We start from the raw sequence: 27,993 nt of genomic DNA, 5'->3' as shown, positions 1-27,993 counted from the left end.
CGCGGTCACACTGAAAAAATGTCATGCGGTATATTTTCGCGATAAATCCGCAGTCACACTGACATTCTACCAAAAAAAACACTATTTTCCGCGGTCGCACTGCGAGTGAAAAAGCAGCGCCAGCTGCTGCTACAAAGCACTAAACAAACTAAAAGGCCAGGCACAAACACCGGACAGCCCCAGCCATTAACTGCAACAATATCCAGCAGCCAGCAGCCCCCCCTGTTCCAGTTTAACCGCACGGGCAGTGAAGTCAATCAATCAACAGAGAGTCGCCAGTCGCCCAGTCAAGCAAACGCAAACTCACAATGGCCAGCAGCAGAACTGAAAAAGGTGAGTTTTTCCCCAAGTAAAACAGTAAATACATTGCGAAAAACTATTGCAAACAATAAATGCAATTGTTTTGTGCACTCTGCTGACTAATTTCGTGAGTTTAATGCGTCGAAACGTCGTCTTCTGGCGGATCGTCGGCGAGCGCCGGCTGCCGCTGCATTTTTTTTTCTTTTTTGTTGCACCACAACATGGAGCCCGAAAGGCGCCACTCGGCGGGGATGTGTGTGAGTTGAGGGCTGAAGTGGTCTCAGGTTTCACGCACTTTATTGGAAAATCTTTTGGTTACTTATTGTATCAGAAATGTGTAAAAAATTTCGATGAAAAACGATTCCAGTGGCCCATAAGAACCTACAAGTCTTTTCTGTGACATATCATTTTGCAGCAGCGCCCCTGCCCGTCTCTCTCTCTTTCTCTCTCCCCTGTTCGCGACATCTTCTGTAACACTCTGCTTCTTCCTGTTAATGGGGCCTGCTGCGGGGCTTTATAGAAAATGCTTTTGTTTGTGTTTAAAATAGATTCGAAATGGCTCTTTTGGCCTGCGTCCGCCATTGTCGGCGTTTTTCGAGTGGGTTTTTATTGAAAATCTATTTTGCGAATTATCCGACCAGCCTGGCCATAGCCGCCGCCGTCAGATCGTACTCCTAGTCGCTCCCTTCTCCTTGCCTTTTCACTTTACATTGATGGCGTAGCCGATCATGTCGTTAGTTGGGTCTCTCTCTCTCTCTGTCTAGCGGCAAACCCCATACTGAACCCCGGGCAAGGGTATGACATTAATTTTTGTGGCCTAGAGTAGGCACTGCACTGCTTGTAAGCGGTGCATGAACTGCTTTACGGTAGAAGCTTACTGTTTTTGCTCTTTTCCCTATTAAACTGCTTTTCATGAGAAATTAAATTATTTTTAAGGGGAAACATCTTAATATTTCTTGGATTTTTGAAAATAAATGCCCTTATGGAGGGTATTTAAATATTTTCAAGATATTAAACCCATCAAAGACCATGTAGAACTCATAGTTTTGGATGAATGCGAATGTTCATGGAAAATATATGGGACACATACCTGGAGCATTCGTAGGAGAGATATTTGTTTGGAATCAGCACTATTGTTTTCACCGCTAATCCAAACAAACTTCGCATGTTGTAATTTAATAGGTTTTTGCATTGATTCTCGCCGAATCTTTTTCTTCATTTACTGTTGGGATGGCATCCGAATGATGACGATGATGAAGTTCCTAGTGCTATAAACAACATTTCTGCGTCGTCGTTGTTGTCGTCTTGGATTGTATTTGTTCTTTAGTTGTTTTAGTTAGTAATTTGTGTGTGTTTTTTTCGCTCGGATTCGCTTCGTTCGTTCGATTCACACACAATATTTTTACTTGCAGAAACATTTTTCATTCGAGGGAATGTTGTGCAGGAATTTGTGCAAATTAATTTATTGCCTTTGTTCATGCCATTCGCTATTTGTTGCTATTTGATGAGCATTAAAACAAATTTCTAGAATACATTCTTGCATTTGGCATCCTCCTCCACTTTTGTTGTTGTTTCACCTTATGAATAATCGTGTGTGATAAGAGCAGACGACACATCACATCCCATCACATCACATCGGTTACGCCAGTTTTCGTTTTGATTTGGCCCCGAGCCCCAAGGCGTGTCCCGGTCCCACATCTGGGCGCAGACAAAGTTGCCATGCCAAGCGCATTTCTATTCCGTCATGTTGAGACGAAGTGCTTGCCGTGTGTGTGTGGCAGGTTGGTGCCGGCAAGGGACCAACAGCAGGGCCTCCACCGTGCAGATGCTTTTTGCATATTTCATAATTCCCGCAGGTGACTTTGGCTACGTGGCATAAACCAGCTCCAGCTCCATCTCACTCGTACAGGTCGCGTAGGCGTAGTCGTAGTCGTGGTCTTAGTGCTAGTCGTTGGCTAGGGCTCCCCAACAACCAAATGGCCCCAAATGCGGGCTCCCCAATGCCCCATTGTGTATGCAACAAGAATATTTCATATGCCAAGTGAATGATTGTGGCAGGGAGGAACGTTTGCATGGACGTTACACTGCTGCTGTATTTACTTCAAATTTTTAACCTCCAGTTGCATTTTATCTTGCCATTTACAGGACATTTTCTAGTCTAGCTCGAAAACTTTTATGATTGTGCTTAAATTTAGGTATTTCATATCCTGTAAAGGATGCTTAGGAAAGGGAGGAAGCGTTTTCGAACCCATAAAGGTGCAGAATTGAGAGTGGGGTAGATATAAAGAGGGAGAAATGTGTATAAATACCTGGGAGCAATGAGATCGTATGTCAGCTGTGGTATCTGCAATTGCATATACATATATGAAATTAAGGTTTAGTACTATTTAATATGATGATATTAGCTATTGATACACCAAAAGTCATTGCAATGAAATAATTATTATAGCCAGAATGAAGAAAAGTTCATAAAATTCCTGTAGTTTTAATTTTTGCTTCTAAATCCCGAGCATTGAGCATCTGTAAGATCCCAAACTTAACTTTTGCTTCATTTCCTCTTTGAATTCCCCCCTTACAGGACATCATTCTAGTCTTACCCAGCCTCCAGTTGGCTGTCTGTTGTGCTTAGCTTAGCTTTTTATGCTCTTGTCTCTCTGTGAGTGAGTGAGTGTGTCGCAGGACTCGAAATGTTGCTCTCGGGCCTGGCCTTAAAAGTTTTCGCCATGTGTCAGCTGAAAAGCGGAAGAGCAAGGAGAGGAGAAGCGACACCAACACACACACAGAGACACATAAGCCCCAGCATGATTGCCAGCAGGAGGACCGACAGCCAAGAGACATCCATCAAAGCGGGGCATAATCAGGAGGCAGCAGGGTGTTGCAGGGTCTTGTAAGGAGCCCCTAAATGAAGACTTCTCTTGGGTGTGGGGGAGGCTTGTGGCCACCAGGGACTCTTCTCCATGTCTCGCTCTTTCACTCTCTGTTTGTCGTGTCTGCCTCTCTGTGTGACTCTTGTTGTTGTCTGGGTCAAGCGGTAGAGTGAAAGGATGTTATAGTCTTGTCCTTGCCTGGCGTTTGTGCCTGTCTCTGTGCTTGTCTGTGCCGTGTGCCTCCTTAGCCTTAGCCAAGCGTTTATTGTTAACACCTTTCATGGCCGCCTACGACGACGGCGACAACGACACGGCATGTCCTAGCCTGTGCGACGGGAAAATTAATTAAAGGACCTACCGACCTCCTCCCACTCACCCCGGGCGGCTATGTCGTAAAGCATTTAGCATTTTAATTGCACCATAAAACGTGCCCCCATCGCCTCAACGGGGGAGGGGGCTGATTCTCTATGGCAAGAGTTAACTGTTCTTTGGCATTTGTCGGCTAATTAGATTAGATTTGCTCGGGGATATAGCCCACAAGGATTAACACTAAAGGATTTAATGACTGGCACTATTGGCTCATCTTGCTATCTCTTTCTATCGGTACGCGCGTGTGTGTGTTTGTCTCTCTCTTTCTGTCTAACCAAACTGGGGCATCCATCCACTAGGCCACACCCACTGGTCATACTCCCCCACACCCCTGAAAGGAGCCTCAGCCGCCCTCTATTTTGGGAGGGGAGGGATTGCAGTTGCCTGCGGAAGTGACAGACGATGCAGCCAGCCCAGTGCTGGGCCAGCAGGCAGGCAGCACTTGGCCTCGAAATGCGTTGCGCTTTTAAGCTCACACGTGCGACAGCGGCAGAGGCAGCAGCAGAAGCGACAGCGGCGGCGGCAAGCTCAAGCTCTCCGAGCGCGCTCTCTCCGCTGCGCTCTCCCGCTGAGAGTAATCTCTGCGTGTGTTGACCCAAATAAGATGTCGTAATTGCAGGCAAAGGCGCGACATTCACGAATATGCAATTACATTAACCGTTACAGCGCTCGTGTTCTTACTGCTTCTCCCGAGAGAGAGATATAGAGAAAGAGAGTGAGCGAGTGGGAGAGGAGCAACAGTCTCGTGCGCTCTCGCCTGCAGCCTCTTTCCAAGCAACAACGGTACTTCGCTACGTTTCGTTTCCATTTCGTTCCGCCTCGCTTTGGGGGGGCATTTTGCATAAATTATTTATTACGACGCATTTGAGGGTAAACGCATCCGCCGCCCCAAACCCCCACTGCTACTCCTCCCTGAAGCAACGCTGCTGCTGCTGATAGAAGCGGAGGAAGATGAAGATGCCCCAAGGGGGGTGAGAGAGAGAGAGAGAGAGAGTGAACCCGATGCCTAATCGATGTAAATTATTTTGTAATTTCAATGGAGAGAGGAGTGTGCAGAGAGGGGTGTAAAATGAGGAGGAGAATTGTTGTAGAAGCTTCAGGGGAAGTTGTAGCTTCAGGGGTAGAAGCTGACTCAGCGCAGGCAGGGGGGATCCTTCTGGAATTTAACCAAAACTTTGATTGAATTCGAATTCAAGGTCCCTTTCGACTATGTTTTCGCTTCTATTGCGTTGTTTGCCCAACAATTATGTTGCATACTTTGGGGTTGAAAGAGCCCTCTCTGTGTGTGGCTGTGTGTGTGTGTGTTTGTAGTGGAATCTGGGGCATGCTTCACCTGACTCTATCTGAAAGTTTGTGGGATGCACTCGTGCGGCAATCACCAGTGCCACTGAAGATGGGGGAAGGCGAACCTTGTACATAGCGAAGAAGATTATTTCTGCGTTGCCATTATACTCGGATAAGCTGCAACAATGATTGTCCCTTTGAAGGATCTCCTGCTTTTCTTGTCGCTCGTCTTAAGCTTTTCTCCTTTAAAGTGTGGAAGCTTTCCTTTCATGGTCCACTTAAAAGATGAATGCATTTATTATTCATTTGAATATTGGAGTGGGGGCAGAGGTAGGCATGGGCAAAGGAGATAAAAAGAAGAGAAATAGTGGCACAGGCGAATAGGAATAGAAAGCAGGAGGAGCAGAGAGAGGGGGAGACTAGCAATAGTGTAAAAAGATGGGGGAGAGAACCTTGATGGAGTACAGAAAATAAAATAGCTTGCATTTCCCGTTAAAAATCCAATGCAATGCAATTTCAGTCTCCAAATTGACAGATATCCAAAGTGGGGTACAAAAACGAACTGAAAGAGAGTGCGGGAGACAGAGCGGGAGAGGGAGGCAGCACATCGTATATAAAGAGGGTTGGTAGGGATGATGGGACAGGGGACAGGGCGTAGGGTGTAGGGTTGAGCGGGAGAAATGGAGATTGCTTCAATTGATGGCCACTTTTTTGGTCAATTTGGCACTGATTTATGTTGGTAATTGAATTGGTGAGATTTTTATAGAGATACAGGGTATGATAGATGGCTTAAAATATGCAAATGTACGAAAAACGAGTCTTATTTATTGGATCGTAAAATGATAAGTAGTAATAGTAAGGGAACATTTTTAGGGGGAATGGTAGAGCAGTTGCTTCCACAATTCCGAAACTCAGACTTCCTTCTGCTTCGTTCCGGAACTAAACCACTTTAATGGGCATCCCTAGTCAACAGGACTCTCTCTCTTGCGTATTCTCTTTATCCAAACTATTTTTGCATCGCTTGCTCCGGCAGCTCTTTCACATAAACAATTTGATTAAAAATGTTTTGAAGTGGCAGAATTCGATTGCAGTGATGGCAAAATGTCACTCTCTCTATTCGGTATTTAGATTCAATTAAAATTGAATTTTGATGATTCCCAGGTAGAGCACAAAAATTCATTCCAAACTCAATCCTGCTCAGCTTTAACTACCCCCAACCGCCTGCCCCTCCGAAAGCATTCCTGTTCCCTGGCTCTAGCTGTCTCTCTCTCGCCACACGCATACAAGCGCACATCATGTCCAAGGTCTTATGGTGGCCTGCTTGGAAGCCAAAGAACGAACAGGAGTAGATAGACGAGGGAACGAAGTGCGGAGTAAAACAAAGGAGAAGGAGGATAGGATAGGATGGAACAACAAGAACAACTGCAGTTGGCATATACGCACCAGGAAGAAGGACAACCAGCAAGCAGCAACAAGAGAATAACTAGGGGTAGAAGGGGGTAGTAGATGAGCGGCCAAATGCCACCCCAATAAACATTTTAGCTCTGGGCCATGGGACATTATCAAAACCAAAACTCTGAAGAGACAGAGAGAGAGAGAGCGAAAGATTGCGAGGGGAGAGATGCACAGTGTACGTACGCTTTAACCTGTTTTCCGCCAAAGCTTTTACGCACACGCTCTCTCTCTCTCTCTCTCTCTCTCTCACTTTTGCCACCCTTTTATATACTACACATGTACAATGTGGAAAGCACAAAGGAGAGAGCGAGCAGCTCCCTGTTAAAGAGAGAGAGCGGAGCATGTCGATGCTTTTCTGTGGGACTTTCAGCATGCGATGCCCCAGTAGCCAGTATCCAATCGGTCGTGTTCCCATAATGTCTGCCAGCGGAGCGCAGCGCTTGTCGTCGTCGCAGTCGCAGCCGTCGTCAACGTTGTCATTGTCAACCGTACTACCATAAGACCATCAGCAGCAGCACCAGCAGCAGAAGCACAGATAGAAGAAGCGGAGCAGCAGCACCACCACCACAGAGATTCTGTAGAAGAAGAGGAGGAGCAGCAGCAGCAGCAGCAGGCACACGATAGTAGAAGCGGACTGGCAGCAGCAGCAGAAGGAGCTTAAAAATACATTTTCACAATGAAGCAAGAGGAGAACGGAGGCAAGGAAGCGGGGCAGCAGGCCCAAGAAATTAGTTTTTGTGAAAAAATACAAAAATAACAAAAAGAGAGACAGAGAGAGCGAGAGCGCACGAACAAAGCTAAAGAGTGTGAAAGAGAGAGAGGCAAAGTGTGATGTTGGGGGGATTGGGGTAACGGTGGTTGGGGTTGGGGCTTGTGGCAGTGGCAGTGGTCCGGTGGGGTGGGCACAGAAAAGCTGATGGAAAATGGCACGCGCGAAGCAATAAATAAAACAGAAAGAAATCGGAATTTGGAAACAGATTTTGAAAAACAAAATCCAAATAAAGATAATACAAATCCTCAGACAGAACCCGAAAGCAGGGGGAAAAATTAAAGAAAACCCCCCCAGTGCCGGGTAAAAAGTGCTCAAAAATATACATCTACTCGGCACTCGCATGTTTGTGCAAAGGGAAAGTGTACAAAATGTGGAAAACGTTTACGAAAAATGTGCATAGAAAAAAGCTCAACAGAAAATGTGCACAAAAAACAAAAGTCAAAAAAAAAGTGAACAAAAAAAGTGACGATAGAAAAGCAAAGCACAAAAGAAAATGTTTTGTGCACGCAAAAGAAAATAAAGTTCTTCCCGTGGCCGTTCCCCAGGAATTTTCATTCGATTTTGAAGACAATTCTTCTTTCTTCTTTTTTTTTTCACTTATTTTTTTTTTTTTTTGGTGTGTGGATTCTTCTTCTTTTAGGACGTTTTTGGTGTATTATATTGTACATACACACAGTGACAGGCAGTGCGCTACACGTTTTCCACACACACAAAGGCAAAGCGACGGCACTTTTGTTCGTGTTTCGACTCGTGTGAGTTTGCTCTCGGTTTGCCTTCGTTTCGCTGTTTCGCTTCGTGGCTGAGGAGGAATCTTTCAGTTCGGTGACGTTTCGAAAGAACATATAGGAGGAGTAGGTTTAGCGGAATAGAATCTTTGGCGGAACCTATCATCAAGCATGTCAACAAATTACAATAATTCCTCCCACTCTTCTATGCACGCCCCATTTCGGTTTGTCTATTTGCTGTTGGGGTTTTTTCAGTGCCTCATTTTTGTGGCCCATTCCCTTTTGCCATTGCATTTCCTGCCTGGCTCGAGAGCTTCCCAAAGTGCAGGCACGCGAATGTGCTTTCTCCCACGCAAGCGCCCTACAGCTCGCGCGCTCTCTCGCGCTCGCGCTCGCTCTCCCTTTCCCTTGTGAGACACCCGCAACACATTTCCTAGTAGAACGAAGCTTTCACCGTGTGTGAGAGCAGCTGTAAACAGACGAAGGAACGCCAGGCCAGGCCAGGCCATCAATGTGCCACATGCACTGGACTCCTCTTCTAGTCCTACACCTGCTCCTGCTCTATCTTCTATTCCTGCTACCCTCCGGAATGCATTTGCCTGACTTTTGTCCCAAATTTCTAGCTTTGGCGAACTTTGCCTTTGCCTCATGTATTCCCCTCCCTCAGTAAATACGAAGGCGCATCGTCAGCCTCGTTTTGGTCGTGTGCCACACGTCGTATGCGTGTTTCTTTTTAAGGCGGCTACGTCATCTGTCACCTGCCTCTGCCACCTCGGTTTGTGCCACTGCCACTGCCTCTTCTCCAAATCTTATTCTTATTCCGCTTCTCTGCCATTCCACGTTTCTTCGCCGTTTTCGCGGGTATTTCCCAGAATATAAGATTCAATGCGACTGACATGACATTCGCTAGTTGGTCCGGTGGAATAGTGGGTGTGTTTTGGGGCATTGTTGGGGGTGTACACAGACCTTCAAACATCTATGGGGTTTTCTTTTTCTTTTTGTAAATATTTGTTGCGGCTTTGGGTGCTTGATATTCCATTTAATGCTCTTCAAGAGCGCAAAAGAAATAAAGAAGAGAAAAGAAAAGGCAAGGAAATGGGAAAATATTAATAGGTTAACTAAGTGGATTTTGGGCTAAGGAAAGGTTAAGCGATTAACCTTCTAAAACCTTCTCATTCTTCGAAATTAGGCTGCTTTTTTGTTCGAATTTGCACTGCCAAACTTGAGTGCTTTTAAAAGATTTTATTCCTTTAAGAACCCTTTTTGATAGTTGTATTCCTTTCTAGAGATTTCCACCAAATAATCTCCCTATGCAAATGATCTTTTTATTCATCAAAAGTGCTTGTCCTTACCCTCAAACACCGACTCTGTCTATTTATGCAAAAGTCCATTCAACTCGAAAGATAAGCATCAGTAGATTCCAGAAGATTCTTGGGTGTCCAGCAACCCTTTTAAGAATGGGAATAAAATTAGCTACCTAAAAAGTGTAGCAATCAAAGATACATAATTACCAGCGCAAAAGATGAACCAGAAACCAGTCGAGGCATATGCTTAAGAGAGGGCTGGGTATCCACCCTTTTAATCATACAAAAAATATTCCTTTTGCCGAGGGCAAAATTCGCATCAGGAAATATTCTCTCGCTGTCTCTCTTTTTGCAGTTTTGAATATCAAAATAAATCGTAAACAAGGTCATTTTGTTTATTGGTGTGCGTATATGGGTTTACACAATCTATCTCTCCCTCTCTTGGTGGCCAATCTTCGATGTATCTCTCTCTCTCTCTCTCTTTCTCTTTCTCTCTGTCACTCTGTGTGTATCGCGTGCGCGTTTTACTCTCGTGGAAAAGCCCTCAACTTGTACTCAAACGTTTTCCTTCAAACTTGCAGCAAGAATAAAAATGTGTGCCACAAACAACAAATCAAGGAAATCCTCACAAAACCTCAAGAACTCTATAAAGAACAACAACAAGAAATGCTGAAAAGCTAAACAACAAATAAGAAAAAGGGAAATCAACAAAAAGCAGGAGGAAAATCAACAGCAAAAAACCAACAACCGAAAAAAAGAGAAAGAAAAGCTTTAACTAAAATATTTTTAACTATACAATATACATACATACAAACAAAAAACCATATATATATTATATATAAATTAATTATAGAATATAGCCATTAAGTGTTTAGTGCATAAATTAATTTTTAAACAACAAATAATTGAGAAAATCGAAGAGAAGTGCAAGCAGAGACAGCGACAGCGACAGAGACCAAACCTAAACGCGCGTGAGAGGACGAACTTCTGATTTTCGGTGATATGGTGTAAATGTGATAAAAACAAAAACAACGTTATAAAAAACTAAAAAACAAATCAACAAAGAATCAAGTTTTAAATTCAATTAAAACTAAAACAAAAACTAAAATTATCCTAAAGGAAATACGACAAGTAGTGTTTTTATTTATTTTTCTCAAACAACACTTTTTGCTACGAAACTCCAAAGAACAATAACTATTTATCTACCTAATCGCAAAGCCTTGTCTCTTAACAAAAACTTACGGAAGAGAGAAAACCTAAACTAAGTCGCACAAAATTATCTAAAAGCAATTCTGAAAACTGAAGACTTTTTCGCAGTTCCGAAGTTTCTTCGTTTCTACTCTACATTTTGTATGCAACATAAATATTCTATCAACTTCACTGCCGCAAAATCTTTTCGACAAATATGATTTTATTCGTATAATTAAACAAAATACTCGTACAAAAAGTAAGAACAGAAACCATAGAAGAACTATGCATTAATTCTTATGAGAAAAGACAAAAACTAACCAATCAAACGGACGAGAGAGAAAAAGCAGGAGGAGGCGGAGGAGGAGAACCTGGAAACCTACTGGTTTGGGAGCTACATAAAAACACCGTATAAGCAAAATGCAATAGTCTAAAACACTCATTGAGGTAAAGGTCTAAGAAAATAATTGTTTAAGTCTTGTACTCATAAGAAAGAACCTTTGAAGGAACTATTAAGTGAAAAGATGAGTAAATTTTGAACAGAATGTTGTGGAGAAGTGTATCCCTTTGGTCTGTGCATTAAAATTTACAATGTGATCGCTCTCGAATTTGAGAATGCAAAAATGCGGGACCGAGACTGATCGCTCCTCGACTCGCATCTCGCGGATAAGGGTTGATTTATTGTTGTTGAAATTCTCCCACGTTCAAAAAGCTGCATAGAAGAATAAGTCAACCTGCTAAAATAAAGATAGATATTGACTAAAATTTAAGAAGTTACAGAAATTATAGCAAAGTGGTTTTAAAAATTGCCAGTAAACTGCCTGAAGCATTTGGAAGTGAAATTCAGTTAGAAGGTTTCCAAGAAAGTTGCTCATTGAATATTCCATGTTTGTAAACCCTAATTCAACTATTTATTAAACCTATCATTGCCTATATAATCATTTAATTACCCAACTAATTGTGCCTTATATTCTCTTTTCTTTGTAGTACACTTGACATAAACTGTGATTATGAGTTCCACAAAATCTCAAGTAGCCCTAGCTACGAATATTCCAACCAATATATCCTCTGCCGCTTCTGCCTCATCATCAGTGGCCGCTGCGGCCGCCGTTGTAGTTGTTGCCAGTGCCTCAAACAGCGCTGCCGCCGTTGCCTCGAGTACACCCCAAACAGGAATAGCAGTTGCAGGAGGAGGAGGAGGAGGTGGACTAGCTGGAACAATCACAGGATCGGCGTCGGGTTCGGGAGCAGGATCTGTATCTGGGTCGGGTGCTTCATCCACAGCAACGGCAGCCATCACCTCATCGTCGTCGGTTGTGGCCACAGGCGCAACGGCAACAGCAAGTGCAACAAACAACAACAACAACTGTGAAGATTCTCAAAGCGGAAACGGAAACGGGAACGGCGGTGCTGCCAACTTGGGAAGACAAAATAGTTTTGGCAATCGACGTGTAAGTTTTTGACAGGCAGAAAAAATGCATTCTGTGCGTTGATCAAACCTTCAGTCAGTTAGTCGCTTTGGGGCTGTATATTTAATACCCGAAAGATATAGCAATGGAAAGGAATATATAGGTCAGGTCAGTCAGGTGTCAACTAATGTTGCATTCTCGCTCTCAGCTCTCGACTCTGTGCTCTCTGTGTCTCTCTCTATGTTGATGCAGATACATAAGTGCAGCAGCCGTGAACTGAACACTCGAGCAAAGGATACACGCCCAAAAAACGTCTATTAAAGTGGGTCAGGTCACTGGCAAAATCTGAATGGAGCAAAATGGGGGATGGTGGGAGTACGAATGCGAGCCAGGGGATTGGGGAACTGGGAGAGTGCAATTGTTGGGGGTGGTCTGTGCCTGTGCCGTGTGTTTGTGTGTGCACTTCTCGGAATCGGTTATGCCTGGAAATTCCACAATCGACCCCTGCGGGCGATGATAGTACCAAAGAGTTGCAGCAATTGTTGGTAAACGTGTTTCTGATTGCTGGCTGACTGCCTGCTGCCTATCCATCCCCCCACAATCCCAGACAGCTCTCTCTCTGCCAACAAAGTTCAAGGTTTATGTGTGTGTGTGTGTGTGTGGTTGTGTGTTTGTGTTTGCTCCTGTGTTTGTGTTTGTGTGGGGGTGGCAGTGGGTCTGCGGGCCTGTGGTTGCCTTAGTTAACTCCGCTCATGCAGGATTTATCGTCAATCATTGTTTATGTGCGCTCGGCGCCCAGCCACAAATTTTTGGAGCTGCTGCTGCTGCGTGGTGCCCCAAGGTCGATTTATTGATTTTTCAGCCCAAAAAATTCAACATTAAAAGTTCTTGTTGTAGGGAATTCCTGGAAATCTGTTTTTGATGTCAAAGAAGAATTTTCCCAAGGCCAGAAAGTTGTTTCTTGTAAGATAAAAGAGCTGCACAGGAGGCTTGGAAGGGAAAGGAAAGATTCCTAAGGGATTTAGTCATAGTTAGGGGTTGGGGAATCATCGATATTTAGTGGGTTTTGGTCAAGAGATTGCTACAGGAGTGGCACTGAAGACAAAGCTCTCCTTTTTCTCCCTTCAAGTGTTTCCTCCATCAAGTGTTAATTAAGGATTTTTACCACCAATTTCGAGTGACTTTCACTGACTTCAACAACATCAACTGATTAATGATGTCAGTCGTCTGTCAGTGGATTTTGTGGTTTGGGTGGAAAATCAATGGAAAGGCAAACAAATAGTAAAAGAACGAAATTAATGGATGGACTGACTGACTGACTCATTGACTCAGCCTGAACATGAACGGATGGCTGAATGCCTGAATGCCTCTTCGACACTCTCTCTGTGTCCTTCACGAGCCGCAAAAATGTCAAAAGGCGAACCTCCGACAAAGGAGGTGGAGTTTTCCGCCTCTAACCTTTTACGTTTCTCCACTGTTATGTGTGTGTGTGTTTGGATTGTGTTTTCACATTTGAATGAGCCAACAATTGCATCATGGAACCGAAAGGTGTTCCCCTGCCTTCCCTTCAACTTTGGCATTTATTTTTGTTGTAACTAATTTGAAACTAATTGCTACCCCGATTCTGATCCGTGCTCCTTGTTTTACAGGGTAACATGAAGGGCAAACATCTCACACGCAGTCATGCCATGCGTGAGTCCACATCGCCACCACGCACGCCAACGCCGCGAGCTGCCTCCGAGCCGCAACAGCAGCAGCAGCAGTTCCAGGGTGAACCCCACGAGCACAACAATAATAACACCAACAGCAAAGCACAATCATCCGGAATACGGGGTAATTCCCCGCTGATGGAGACACCTGCCGTGATTGTCACTAGTCAGCAACAACAGCAACAACAGCCACAGCAGCAACAGCCACTACAGCAACACCAGACGCCGCCAAAGCCACCACAGAACATGCCGCTCAGCAATGAGGCAGAGTTCCCCAAGTTGTCGCCACCCAAGAAATCCGGAGGAGGAGGCGGCGGACAGCACAATCGCACCAACAGCAATGGCAGCGGCATGGAGTACAACAACAATAACAATAATAACAAGAAGTTCGTTGTGGATATGAAGTCCAATGGTCTGGACAACAACAAGCATCACAGCAGCAACAGCAACAACAACTCTGGCGGGAATGTCATCTACAATTCGGGAATGAACTACAAGGCAGCGGATAGGCACGAGCGCCACGAACGCCATGAGATGTCCAGCCAGAATAGCAATCTCAGCAATAACCATGACGAGGAGAGCTATCACTACGAGGGGCCCAGAGGCGGTGGCAAGAAGCATCGCGCCAATGCCAATTCAAAGGGGAATAAGCCACGCTTGAAGAACATTGGCGGCAGCTCATCCGGCAGCATTGACGGGGGAGGAGGAGAACGCGAGCGTGGATTCGGTGGCGGTGCTAATGGCGGCGGCGGAGGTGGCATGCCCAACAATTGCAATTCAAACAATTCGAGCAACAACACATCGGGCTTCATATCGCGCGGTAAGTGAAATCTTTTGCGGCATCGCTAACTGTGGCCCAACACCCAAATGGCTCATGTCACTCACTGATTCTAGTCTTTCATCAATCAGAGAACTCGAGCGAGCACTACACCGACTTCGGCGGCACCGATCTGCTGATGTTCTTTCGCGATACGCTCAATAAGAACCCAAAGGATCGCAATATACTCTTGAAAATCGAGAAAGATCTAATCGATTTCATACAGGATAATGGGTGAGTTTTTACCCCTATGATTTGTCACTCACTCTACAATTTCTCGCTCTCTATATTTTGTAGACACGATTGTGAGTTCCGTTTTCCACCAGCTTCCTCCTACAATCGCATGCTGATTCATCGCACGGCTGCGTTTTTTGGCATGGAACATAATGTGGACACAGAGACACAGCAGTGCGTGATTGTGGCTGCCACAAAGGGTACACGCATACCAGAGGTACGTCGAACTAGGCCTTCATTCTGCTGAAACTCCACTCTAATGTAATGCCCCATTTGCCTTTGCAGATCCGCTTCCAATCGCTAGTACGCGAAGATGTACGCAAGTCAATTCTGAAGCGGGACACGCACAGCTTCGATGAGGTGCGCCAGTCGCCGTATCTCTGTCCCGAGCGTGTGATGCTCGATCGCAAGGCCAAGAGCTTTGAGGAGCGCGAGGAGGATTATGATCGTGCGCGTAGTCGCATCTTTAGCCGCACGGGCACACAGGACTATGGCGATGAGGATTGCTATGGCGGCTGGGAGCAACAACAACAGCAGCAGCAGCAGCAACAGAAGCAGCAGCAGCCACCGCGACCCAAGCGACCCAATGGAAAGATGCTGCAAATGCAGAATGTACGAAACAATAGCGAAATGTATAAAAATGTGCCCTAAACTAAGCAAAATTCTATTCCCCAGTCCACAGAGTCACGTGATGGCATGCGTTCGGGTGGCGCTGTGCCCAAGTCCCACAACTTTGGCAACTATGGCGGACCGCCCAGTGCTGGTGGCCCTGGCAATGGCGGTGGCAACTCTTTGCCGCGCGGCGACTCCAGCAACTCGATCAAGAGCGGACGCGGTGGCTTTGCCAAACAGGACTCGACTGGCAGCAACAGCACAGCCTGGCGGCTGTCTCCTTCCAGCAGTGGGTGAGTAGCAAATGAAGCAGCAGCAGAATATCTTTCTGGCCGTTACCACATCCTCATGCCCAACCAATCCAAATCGCTCTCGCTACATTTTTTGTATCAATTTTATAAATCGAAACCCCAAAAACCGCGAAATTCCCCGCGACAAAAAACGATCACAAAAACGAAACAAAAACCAACATTTAAAACCAAAAATTCCTACCCTCCTACCCTCAACCAAATCCAGCTACAAGACACGCACCCAGTCGGTGCGCTCCGATTCCGTCACGCCCTCGCCCACCGGCTACGGCAGCGACCGGCAGACACCGGAGCTCAGTCAGCCCATGCCGAATCGCATGGGCATGGGATTGGGATTAGGATTGGTAGGGGGTGGCGGTGGAGGCTCCTCTTCGTACCAACAGCAGGCAGCCGCAGCAGCAGCATCCACAACGTCCACAGCAGCAGCCGCAGCAGCAGCAGCAGCATCGTCTTCGTCCTCATCCTCGTCGGCGTCAACGGCGTCCAATTGCTCAGGGACATCATCGGGACTGGTGTGGGCCGTCACAGACATTTCGAATGTGCCAATTGGCAGCCTCCTCATTGATCCGCAAACCCTCCAACCAATTGTCAATGCAGACGGGTAATTTACAAAAACTAAACCAAAAAAACAAAAACTAAAGCAAAAACTTTAACCACACAAACAAATAGAAAAAAAACAATGAAAATCGCTGCAAAATTTTAAGCCTATTTCTTTCCAAAACAAAACTAAACAAACAATTATCGCAATGCTTTTGGTCCTTAAGTTATATACGTTCCACGTTACGTTTGGTTCTAGTTTTATTTTGATTACAATTTCGACACTAATCCTAACAGAAGAACATAACAAAAGCGACAGACAGGACAGGCCAGAGCAGGCGGCTTAATGCCAGAGTTGGAGGTTTAATTTTAGTAGATTTATATGCATATAAAATATTGTGTCGAGAAGATGGAGGAATGCTAGAGCTATTTTTTATGGAATATTTAAACTTATATTTACCTGTAATATGTGCTTGAAGAATGCCAAAGATATTTTAATCTGTAATTGTGTAAATAATAATTAAATTATATTAGTTTTCAGGCAGCATTCAAATCAAATAATCAGAAAAGTAATCATAGAGATTAATATATTAATTCCTGTCTAGAAACTGATTACCGGGTATCTGGATATGTCTGTGTCCCTTAAAATCGAGTTTCAGGGGACTCGACACTCAAATATGTACCCGAAATTCAGTTTTAAATGTTTTATTCACTTCTTTTAAGTCAAAATTAGACTTGCAAAGTGTCTATTAGTTTTCCTGTTTTTTTCCGAATATATTTTGTTTTTTTCTTAAATGTTTATTCAGGATATATAGAGGAATTTAATCAACCAAAAACCATCTTTGCATATTCGCTTAAAGAACTCGCAAATGTTTAGCCATTTTAGCTATAACCATCTAGAGATTATTCTTAATACTTATATATGCAATAATATATATATTTATATGCGTTTGTTATTTTTTTTAATACTCTATACCAAATACTATTATTAACGTGTGTGAAATATGCTATTATAACTAGCTTTTATTTGTTCTGTGACGACTTGTTGATGTTGTTTTTGTAAATTATCTGCCTAAAACTCGAAAACTACTCGATAAATTAATCAAAAACCGACACCTGCAAAACACCAACCAACTCTGCTATCGAATATAATTATTCGTCTCACCCTCTCTCTCTCTCAATCTCAATAACTATCTCGCTATTCTCTCGCTCTCACGATCATCGCTCCACACCACAAACACCACCAGCAAAAATCCACTCTAATCACATACCACCACCAGGGCGCCGCTCTCTTCCACTGTGCCACCTCAAGAGAACTTCACTCTCCTCCACTCCACTCCACTCATGTCACATCATATCATTCAGCGATTGATTGAATGATTGAATGATGTGTGTACCTGTACCAGTGTCTGCCAGTGTTGTTGTCACTTGTCTTAACCTAATTGTTGTTGTTTGTTTCAAATTGCAACCAAAAAATGCCATTCTGTTGATGTTGTTCTAATTTTTTTTCGATTTAAAAAATACTTTTTAAAATATTAAGTGTCTGTCGCTGTCGCTGCCGCTGCCGTCTCGTCGTGCTAACACAACACACACACACCTACACCTTTACACACCCACACACACACATTGCAAAAACTGTGGCAACCCTGTCAGCAGAGCGCTTGTGCTGACTGTACTTTCCTTTTTATACTTTAAACTTGGTTTATTCCTTTTTTTTATATATTGTCTATTCGAACGTTGCATGTCGCCGAGCGAGAAGAAAACCAAAAGACACTTAATCCCAATTGATATGTGAAATGAGAGCTTGCAGTTCGCTAATGAATTTTCTTCGATTTTGCAGTTCCATCTACCACTACGACCCGTCCAATTTGCCGCCCAATCAGGCGCTCCAACATGCGGGCAACCAGTATCAGTCCGGGAACAACAACTCCGGCAGCTACTCCAACTATCGCCGTGCATCGCCACACCAGCCGCAGCAGCAGCAGCAACATCACCAGCAGCCACCACAGCAGCAGCAACAGTCGCAACAGCAGCAGCAACAGCCACCTCCACAGCAGCAGCAGCAGGTGTATGCCACCAATGAGCTGTCCTGCAGCTCCACCGAGAGCTATGCCGAGGAGGTGCAGTCACCGGGCATGGACTGCTCGGAGGGTTATGAATCTGGTTACATGGTTAGCGAACAGCAGCCGCTGCCACAGCAGCAACAACTGCCAGTGCAGCCGCTTCCACAACAGACGCTGGTGCCACAACAGCCGCCGCCGCTTGCACAGCAGCAACAGCCGACGATGCCACAGCAACTGCCACAACAGCAGATCCAACTGTTGCCGCCACAGCAGCTTCCACAGCAACAGCAACTGCCCAGCAATGAAGTCGTCAGCGCTAAGCCGAGCGACGATTGTGATAGCAGCCTGGCCAGTGCCACGGCCTGCCTGAGCATTACGACGTCGACGTCCACCAAGAACTACGATCGCATCGAGGTGCAAAAGTACAAGAATCAGGCTACAAGTCCGAACATACCGGCCTGCTGTGCCGCTGTCGAGAAGGAAATGGAGGCAGCTGCCATCGAGGAGGAGGAGCCGGACGAACCGCTGCCAGCACCCTCCACCTCTGCCTCATCCACATCGTCCTCGGGCACAGGCACTGCCGAGATGCCGCCCAGCAGCAGTCAGACACCGCTGCCAGTGGTCGTTGCCACGCAGATGAACTGCGATGTCCAGTCTGTGTCGCCCAGCTCGACGCCCTACAGCCAGTGCGAGGTGAAGCCAGTCAGTCATCTGCAGGGCATCAGCCAGGGTGTGCCCGTCGAGGAGCCAAAGACCACCTGGACGTACACGCAGAGCTACCAGGCGCCCGATGGATCCACCGTCTTTCACACCACAACCACACCGAATGGAGCGGCTCCATACTGCGCCACCACATATCAGCAGGGGGTAAGCAAATGTGAATTTTCGGCTAAGCAAAAGCTAATCCTTCTGCTCCCTCCCCACAGCCCGATGGCAGCATCTATGCGGTGCCCCAGGGTATGGTTTATGCCGCCTATCCGCAAGCGGGCGTGACCAGCGCCGGTGCCGGCTCCCAGCCGCTCTTCCAACTCACGACGAGCACCCATCCGCCCGGACAGACGCTGTTCGCCTCGCCGGAGGCCGGCGGTGAGCTGTCCGGCGGCACCTACATGATACCTGTCTTCGATCCGGCCCAGCAGCAGCGCGAGGGTCTCATCCAGGCGCAGGCCATCTACCAGGCGGGGCCGGGCGGACCGGCCACCGCAGTGATGCCAATGCCCGCCGCAGCGGCCTACCCAGGTGCACAGTTTGCAGCCGCAGGGCCCAACGGTGCACCCATCTACCAGGCACCGCTGATCTACTCCAGCGAACCGGGCGGCCCGCAGCTGCAGCAGCTGCCGATGGCCTCGTATCCGATCCAATACTCCTACCCGTACTACCACCCGATCCCGTACTACGTGCCGCAGCAGGCGGTGGCTGCCGCGCCAATGGTGGCCACTGCCCAGCCCCAGGGCGGACAGGGAGCACACACACAGGCACTGCCGGGCCAGAGTCAGCCGGGGCATGCGACTGCCTCAGCGGCTGGACCGCCCACGGTGTCCGCAGCCCAGCAGCATCACCATCACCAGCAGCAGCAGCAGATCGGCAACGGGGGACAGGTGGTGACCACATCCGGCTACATGACTGGAGGCGGAGGCGGTGGCGGTGGAGGATCACGTGTGAAGCGCACGCCCGGCGGCGGATCCATTCACTACAATCCCAGCTACCCGCAGACATCGGTGGGCCATGCCACGGCGGCCCATCATCCGGGTCCGGGTGCCACACAGCTGATTGCTGCTCCCTCTGGCGGCACTACCACATATCATGCGCTCCCAACACTGACGCTGGCCCATGGCGGTGCGGCGAACAGTCAAGATCTCAGTGCCGCTGCCGCAGCGGCCGCGGCTGGTGCCCATTGCTATATTCTGCCAGCGCAGCATGCCACGGCCCCGATCCCAACGAACATCTTCCCCTATGCGGCGGCAGCAGCAGCCGTTGGCCAGGCGGGATCTCAGCCCGGTGCACAGGTGGTGCAGCAGCAGCAGCAGCCACTGCAGCAGTCACAGGCGGCTCCGCATCACACACTGATCGCGGCGGCTCCCTTCTATCCGGCGGGTGCGGGTTCCGTGGATCCAGGAGCCTCGCAGTCCGCTCCGAGCACGCCCGCTGCCCCGGGACGCCAGGCGCCGTTGTTCAGCACTCCGCCAGCTCCGAATAACAGCAGCACTGGCAGCAGCAGCGGCGGTGGAGGAGGAGGCGGTGGCTACCACAGCAACAGCTCCACGCCGCACTACTACCAGAGCAGCAACGAGGGCGGCTATGTACCGTCCTACGAAAAGCGCAACAACAACAACGGCGGATCGTCCGGACCACCGCGCAAGCCGTACCATCCGGGCGGCTACAACCCCAGGCACTCGGTGCCACTGAGCGGCATTCCGTCGGGCGCCAAGACGCCGCTGCTGAACTCCAACAACGAGCCCACGCCCCGTGCCTCGCCCAGCATCAGTCTGGGCGGAGGTGGAGGTGGAGGCGGCGGCGGTGGACCGCTCTCCTCGTCAGCCCCGCCCTACCACCATCGCGGACCGCCGCCACATGTGATGAACAAGCGCGAGGGCAAGCCCAATCAGCTGCCGCTCATCAGTGGACCACCGCCCAGCTATGCCCCGCCCTCGAATCCGGGCGGTGGCACCAGCTACGAGTCCAAGCCACCGGTGCGCCTCAACGCGGCAGCCGCCAGCTTCCGCAGCCAAAAGTCCATGAACACGGACTATCGGCGCAGCGTCTCGCAGCGGAATTCGCCCAGCGCCAATGGAGGAGGAGGAGCAGGTGGAGGAAATGGAGGCGCCGGCGGTGGCAATGGCAGCCACGAGAGCAGCAACAATTCGCCAAACAGTATTGTGAGCAACAGCAACAACAACAGTGCCGCCAACACACCGAACGCCGCTCCAGCCTCCGCACTGGTCAGCCACACCGGCGGCTATGTCGTTGTCGATCAGGCTACGGGCGCTGCCATGAACGCCTCACCGCCCTCGATCTACATGAGTGGTGCTGGCTCGAATGGCGGTGGCGGCGGCAACAATGCTGGCGCCGGCGGACCACGCGCCTCGCACATTCCAGCTCAGCTGCATCACAGTGCCGCCGCCGCAGCAGCAGCCGGAGCAGCCGGGCAACAGACCACAGCGGCGGTGCTGAGTGCCGCCCTCGGCGGATACAATCCGAATGGGGCATCCGGCGTATACTTCAAGTATGGCCAAACGTACTTTGCGCATGTAAGTTGGAGTCAAACACCATTTAAATGGATAAATTCTATGTTTAAATTATGCTTTTGCAGCCATCGGTGGCCTTGCCCAACAGCCGACGCTCGCCTTCGAACGATATCAGGCCGCAGATGGCACAGATGGCCGGCATGTATCCCACAATGATGATACAAGGTGAGTAGAAGGAGCCTCTTACTGTTTAAGATCTTTCAGCTCATGGTTTATTCTCTTCTTTAGCTCGTCATCCCAGCCGTCATCCGAATCCCAACTACAAAGGTTCGCGTCCGCGGTAAAGCCATCCACCGGAAGGGCGCCCAAACACCCAGATACAAAAAAATGCAGATAAAGCGAAACAAAAAACTACATAAACATAACGGCATACCTAAGATAAAGATAAATAGCAACCTAATCTAGTGGAACATAAAAGTAGATGACAAAAAGAAGAAAGAAAGAAAGAAGAAATGAAATGGAAAAGAAACAGATTGAAATCGAGCAGAGAGAGCATAAGGCCAACGCCAGAGATCTGTGGCAGAGCAGGAGATCCCGGAACAGAGAGTGCGCGAGTTAGGAGTTAGTTGTGGGGGCAAACACGGAGTATTGGTAGCAGCTGGATCCAGCTGGGACAGGGACTTATAACTGAAGCAAACCAAAACCACAAGCCACAACATTACACCACAATCTACACAGAATCTTCCGCGGAAAGAATTGGGGGAGTAAATCCATCATAGCATAATAGCCTCTATATAGATGTATACATAAGGAGTATTGTACGATATAGCTACAATAGCAAAGTCGCAAGCAAAGCCAGATGAAAGGATCAACCGAAAGATAAGCCGAAAGATGAGAAAGAGAAATATGAATGCTGTATATTTTGTGCCATTATAAAATAGTCTTTAATAAACTACTAACGAGTACCCGGAAAAGCAATAATTAAACAAACAAAAACAAACACAACGACGGCCCCAACTAAAAACAAAAACGGACTAGGACCTGCAGACGTACGTTGACCCACACACACACTGACTTCCAGCCCCTTTCTTGCTGATATTGGCACCCATCATTGCTTCTGAGAGAGAGTTCTCAAGGGGACTCCAACCCGCATACAGACTGAGAGAAGGAACAACATGCCAGCCCATGCCATGACCGAGAATCTCCCAGGGGAAGACTTTGATTTGCTATCAATTATGTTCCAAAGCTGCTACCAAAAATGAACCCGAAAAATCAAAAAGACAAAAACTAAGTTCTAAATGTTGTCTTGCTTTGGTGTGTTTAATTGAATGCGTTTTAATTATGTTAGAAATCTCAACCGAAAGCAGTAGCAAAAGCCAGAGAGAGATACTCCCACTCGACTCGACTCCACTACACTCCACTCCCATCCACTGACGCGACACCTCGAACATCAACCTGAACCTGGACCTGGCACTCGAGCTATGCAGCGTATCTGCCGCCAGATTTTGGTGGCGAGAGTCTTCTATCTAATTTTGTTTTGCAAAATTTTGTGTAAAGCTCCACGACGAATAGTAGCCTCGACAACAACACCAACAACAACAACACAATCAACTAAATCTGTTTATTACGTAAAAGAAAATATTATATTATATTTATATATGGTATATCTATGATTTAGGAAATCAATTCTTATTATTTTTCTAATTTTCTAAGTTATTTCATACACACTTTTTGTTAACTATTTCTTTTCATTCATGAATTATTCGCTACTATTATGTTTATGTTTCTTTCGAAATAGAATTTCTTTATAATTTTTCCCTGTTCCTTAATGCAAAGAAGCTGCAGCAAAACAACAAAAAGAAACCCTCAAAAAAACTAAGAACGATTATGGAGAAGATATTGGAGATTGAAGAAGATAGATGGAGAATACGACGGAGAGCCAAGCAGCTATACATTTATTGTTAAACAAAATAATTAGCTTAGCGTATAAACTACATATGTATATGTACCATCTAATAATACGATATGATATATAGGCAAGTGAAACAAAACAAAAAACAAAAACAAAACAACAAAAATCAACAAAAAATGCGAAAATCGAAAAATATAATAAAAGAAAAAACCACATGATTAGTTAAAGTTAAAAACAAAACAAACTTGTGTTGCCTTTTCGTTATCATTTATCATTTTTCCACATATATTTCTATATTTAGTAGAGCTACTCTCGAAACGTTTTTTGTGGGTCTTAAAACTGCGCTGCCTAAAACCAAGCCTGATCTGATCGAACACACACACTATCTAATATCTACACTACTATTAAGGTACTTATGATTTATGCTTTTGTACAACGAACTCGAAAAGCAATGGCAGAACTTCTCTCTCCCCACACTCAGTACTCACAGTCGGAAACTTCTACTAGAACTGTATCGTATGTCTAAATGTACATAACAATAATTTACAAACCACAATCTAAAGTGCGACTACGAGTATATATATATTTAGTATATAGTATACATAATATACATATACATACATTTAGGCGTTAAGTATATTTAGGTTAGGGATTGGTCGAATGCAATTGATCATTTATCATTTCCAATCACGTAGTGGCCATAGAAAGTAACACTCTTATGAAGGAGAACCACGGGAAGCACAGAGCACAGACCATAGACCACAGACCACGCGGGTACGCGGCAGCGGTGGCGGCCAGTGGTGCTGGATAGGTAGGTGGATGGATGGACGAGCCATGAACCATTTAACATTAACCTAAGTACGAGTACGAGTATGAATAGCTTTCACAATAAGGTGCATTAGTAACTCAGCTTGATAAATCATATACATACACACCTATCTATATCTAGCATTATAACCAATTACTTTGCAATACAAAAAACCATACAAGATACAAACAAACAAAAGTACCAAATAAGTTAGTGAACAAACAAAAAAACTGCTCAAGATTCGAACGAGAAAACCCAAATCGAAATCGAAACTGAAACCGATACAGAAATAAAAACAAACAACAAATGGAATATCAATAAGCACAAAATCGTATTGTACCACATATGAACACAGAAAACGCTTTGTTGGCCTAGTCCCCAAGGAGAGTAGAGAGAGAGGGAGAGATATGGATGGGAGATCGCTAGAGAATGGGTTGGAAAGAATATCAAAAGTATCCTGAAGTATCGGAACATTTGCTCCTGTTGTGCATTTCTTTGTTTGTTGCTCTGTTTGTTATAGAAAGAAAAGTAAGGAAAAAATCACAAAAAATGTTGAACGAGTAAGGAATGTGTTGAAGATACGGAGGAATGTTATGGAGGATGACGATGATATGGGGTAGTGTGAGGAAGGAATGGAACCTATGGGCAACTAAAAATAGAGTATGTTATACAGTATATTATTATTGCTATTATTATTATTATGATTATTATTATTACTGCGCATCATGATAAGTCGAGCCGAAAACTAATTATACACAACACCGACAACTGCAACAACTTGCGACAACAACCAGAACAACTCGAACAACCCGAGCATTGCAATGAGATATAAAGACAGACACGAACAAAAATGAGCGGAGTTTTTACCGACAAGGATTATTCTAATGATAACGATAACGATGATCGTCATTGATGATCATGAATGATGATGATGCTAATGATAACTATTATTAAACGACAACAACAAAAAAAAGAAAGAAAAAACCAAACAAAAAAAATCACAAACCAAAAAAATGTATTTATTTATTTTAATTTATATATACACTAGAGAGTTATTACAAATATATATATACATATATATATACTATAATGTATAAGGAGAACGAAGAAAAAAAGCGCCATGAAAAATGAGTTTTGCCATTTGGGAAGGGAAGGGATAACCCGACATAAGTTTTCCTATTGGCGATCCAGCAACTAAAAGGTCATTTAGTGTGTCCCCCAGAGGACCTACAACATAAATTCGTTTCGATGATTTATGGAGTTTGGAAACGCATTCGACTGTCGTTTTACTACCACAAAATGATATCCTTTGGCACATGTTAGCAGAGCGCTGGCCATAAAACTTGAGCAAACAGGCACAGGACGGGAATTATGCAAACAGACGCGGGCCCGAATATACACGTATGTAGGTGTATTTGGAACTATGGAACATTCGCTCTAACCCCCGGACAATTAAGACATAGTCCAGCGGTTAACATCTTCATAACACGCGCGATAGGTAGCAGCAGCAGCAGTCCAACCGATGCCACCAACAGTTTTTGGGCTAGAGCCAGTGCAGAGCCAACAAATTACCCTGAAATTTCCAACGATCAAAGGCAGTCATAGAGAGTTGGGCCTTCGATGATATCTTTGGATGATATCTTAGTGGAGGAGCAGCACATAAATCTGCCAGCAAAATGGGAAGACCCCGGGAGAGACAGAGAGACGGGGAGTCAGCGACAGAGACCCAACGACAGGTTGCAGCTCAATAAAGATCCAAATAAATATTATATCGCTGGTCTATGGATCGAACAAAGAAAGAAATGAAAAAGGATGAGTTCATTTAGGGTTCGCCTTGCAGGTAGTCTGCTTGCGGTGGCCCCGGGCCCGTTGCCCGAGGTTCAACCTGTTTCGATGCAACAATGCTGGAGAGAGAGGGCAAAACCTCTACTGCCCCGAAGGCGGTTGAAATCAAATGGTCAAGGCTTTTGTAAACGGGTGACATTTGAAAATTATGGCATGTAAATGGAAGGCATTCCGGGAAAGGAAGGGAAGGGAAGGTAAAGGCTGAAGCGTTGACAGCTTGACTCTGCGGCTAAGGATTGTGGTGGCATGGGGGCTACTGTTAATCAATTTGGTGACCTCTGCGATTGATTCATTTTAGAGGGCAGATGTGGCCAGGGATAAGTGCAAAGGCTGCGCATCGATGTGGCTGTTAGATGTTAGATAAAACAAAAGGAATCTATTACTGTTGCGGATGGATTTCTCTCTTTGAAACTTAGGGCTGTGGTCAAGGTGTGTTCGCTGTTCCTTCTATCATCTCTGAACATTAGAGTAGCTCCAAGTAACTCCTCTTTATTCTCTCGATAATCTAGGCATTAGTTTCCCCAGCTAAACCCCACAACCTATATTATTCATCTATCTATCTTCTGATTTTTCTCTTCCCTCCACCTCTGGGCGTATGCGTGCTAAAGCTTTGAGCTGCTGTCAAGCTTTCCTCTCGTTTGATATACGAGCATGCGAGGGGCCATTAAAGTGCCGCCTTTGTAATGCGGAAACATCAAAGTGCATTCACTCACACACACACACAGGCACACCAGAGCAAACATTTGCATACACACACACACACACAGATACAGACTCAATGTAAAGCCATAAAAATCACTTTGTAGCCAGGAAAGAGGGAGCAGCAGCCAGCACTCAGCGAGGATGAGGAAAGGAAAGGGAGCGGAGCCCCATGGAGGCGGCGCATCAGCGCAAACTATGCAACAACAACAACGAAAACAACAACACTCCAGCCACAGGAAAAAGTGCAATGCAATCAATTCAAAGGAGTGAAAGGGGGTGGAGTGGGAGCAGGCGATGTGGCACAGGCGGAGGGGCTGAGGCTGAGGCTGAGAGAAACTGCCAACAGACGGCAGGCAGCATTTAATCCTGCAAAAAAAGGCATTGCGAGGCAGCATAAAATGATGTTAATCCTTAAATAACGTGAGCAGGGCGCGAAAAAAAAGAGAAGGAGCAGGAGCATCGTGATGCAGTAGGAGGGGGCAGAGCAGGAGAAGTGCCGAGTGGTAGTGGGAGGAGATGCTGGCTGATGTCGACAGCAAAATGCCAATTGAATGCCAAGCGGCTTTAAAAGGCAGCAAGCAGCACACTCCCAAAAAGAGCATCGAGTACAGCGCAAGAGATGCTGAAAAATGATGGAACAGATGGAGGAACCTTTGCAGATTCAGGCCTAACAAAGTCTAACTGATGGAATTGCTTCAATATAACAATGGTTTTGGGGATTAACAAAAGGAGGAGAACGTAGGAAACTCTTCAAAGTTACTTAGATCATAATTTGTGGACTTGAAGACTAAGCTCTGAGTTTCAAATGATTTTTGCAATGCATAAAAGAAGAAAGTAGAAAACTTGTACAGCATTTTGTAGTGAAATTAGTTGGAAAAGTGTCAGAAAGAGAGCCGACAGAATTCCAAAAGCAACCAAAGAAGACTTTAAAATGAATGCACAACTATCCGCAGCATTAAACATAGAAATCTCTTCTCTTATTCTCCTCAATCACGCCCTATCCTCATCGCATTGCCACCTTTAAGTGTTACCCAAATTAAATGTTCCCTCAACTTAAATGTGCTCCCTGCAGGAAGCGCTACTCCACTATCATATCTGGCATTCCATTAAATGAAAAAATACTCCCAAAAAAGACAGAACGAATAAAGTATTCAACAACATTCACAACTGTCAACTGGCATGGCATGGCAGCGCCAGCCGCCTTTCCCGTCAAGCGGTTTGACCCCAAAAAAGTCAAGTGCGGCCGCGTCCGAGTTCCGTTCTCCAACCATCCATTCATCTATCCATCCACTGGGGCACAACACAGAGACAGCAACAACACCCACCCATCCAATGGCACCGGCACGCGCCGGCGCACTCAATTGGCCGCGCAGTGGTGCTGCTGCTGCTATCTCTGTGTGCTGGTGGTGCGAGAGCCATTCGAATCCACTCAAAATGGGGGACGACAAGCGGAAACTCGTTCCGAAAGTGGGCGTCGCCCGTCGACCCAGTGGCAGGCATGGCAACCAATCAACAACATCCCCGAGACGACAGCTGTGGCTCGAGGAACCAGTTGAGCGGGTTTTCGAGTCGAATTTCGGAGCTGGTG

At 46.1% G+C, this 27,993-nt stretch overlaps 1 protein-coding gene across 6 annotated transcripts; it reads left to right on the top strand.

Moving 5' to 3' along the window:
* The first annotated feature begins 55 nt into the window (after positions 1-55).
* LOC117894918 (protein encore) lies at positions 56-22,100 on the top strand. 6 transcript variants are annotated; one of them, XM_034802217.1, is made up of 12 exons: positions 56-333; positions 11,252-11,715; positions 13,323-14,202; positions 14,277-14,433; positions 14,497-14,650; positions 14,719-15,045; positions 15,109-15,338; positions 15,562-15,954; positions 17,731-18,820; positions 18,880-21,201; positions 21,264-21,363; positions 21,427-21,506. In XM_034802217.1, the coding sequence occupies exons 2-12, from the start codon at positions 11,275-11,277 to the stop codon at positions 21,480-21,482; spliced, it is 6,150 nt and encodes a 2,049-aa protein (XP_034658108.1). In that variant the 5' UTR covers positions 56-333; positions 11,252-11,274; the 3' UTR covers positions 21,483-21,506. The 6 variants fall into 6 exon arrangements, with proteins under 6 accessions (XP_034658108.1, XP_034658114.1, XP_034658109.1 ...); XM_034802223.1 differs by lacking the exon at positions 56-333 and adding an exon at positions 9,974-10,711 and having other exon boundaries at positions 11,252-11,621; positions 13,820-14,202; XM_034802218.1 differs by lacking the exon at positions 56-333 and adding an exon at positions 9,975-10,711 and having other exon boundaries at positions 21,427-22,100.
* The last annotated feature ends 5,893 nt before the right edge of the window (positions 22,101-27,993 follow it).

The sequence above is a fragment of the Drosophila subobscura genome, chromosome J (genome assembly GCF_008121235.1).
Source record: "Drosophila subobscura isolate 14011-0131.10 chromosome J, UCBerk_Dsub_1.0, whole genome shotgun sequence".
NCBI lineage: Eukaryota > Metazoa > Arthropoda > Insecta > Diptera > Drosophilidae > Drosophila > Drosophila subobscura.
Note: the sequence above shows the minus strand (reverse complement) of the source record. Positions and strands in the feature narration are given on the sequence as shown.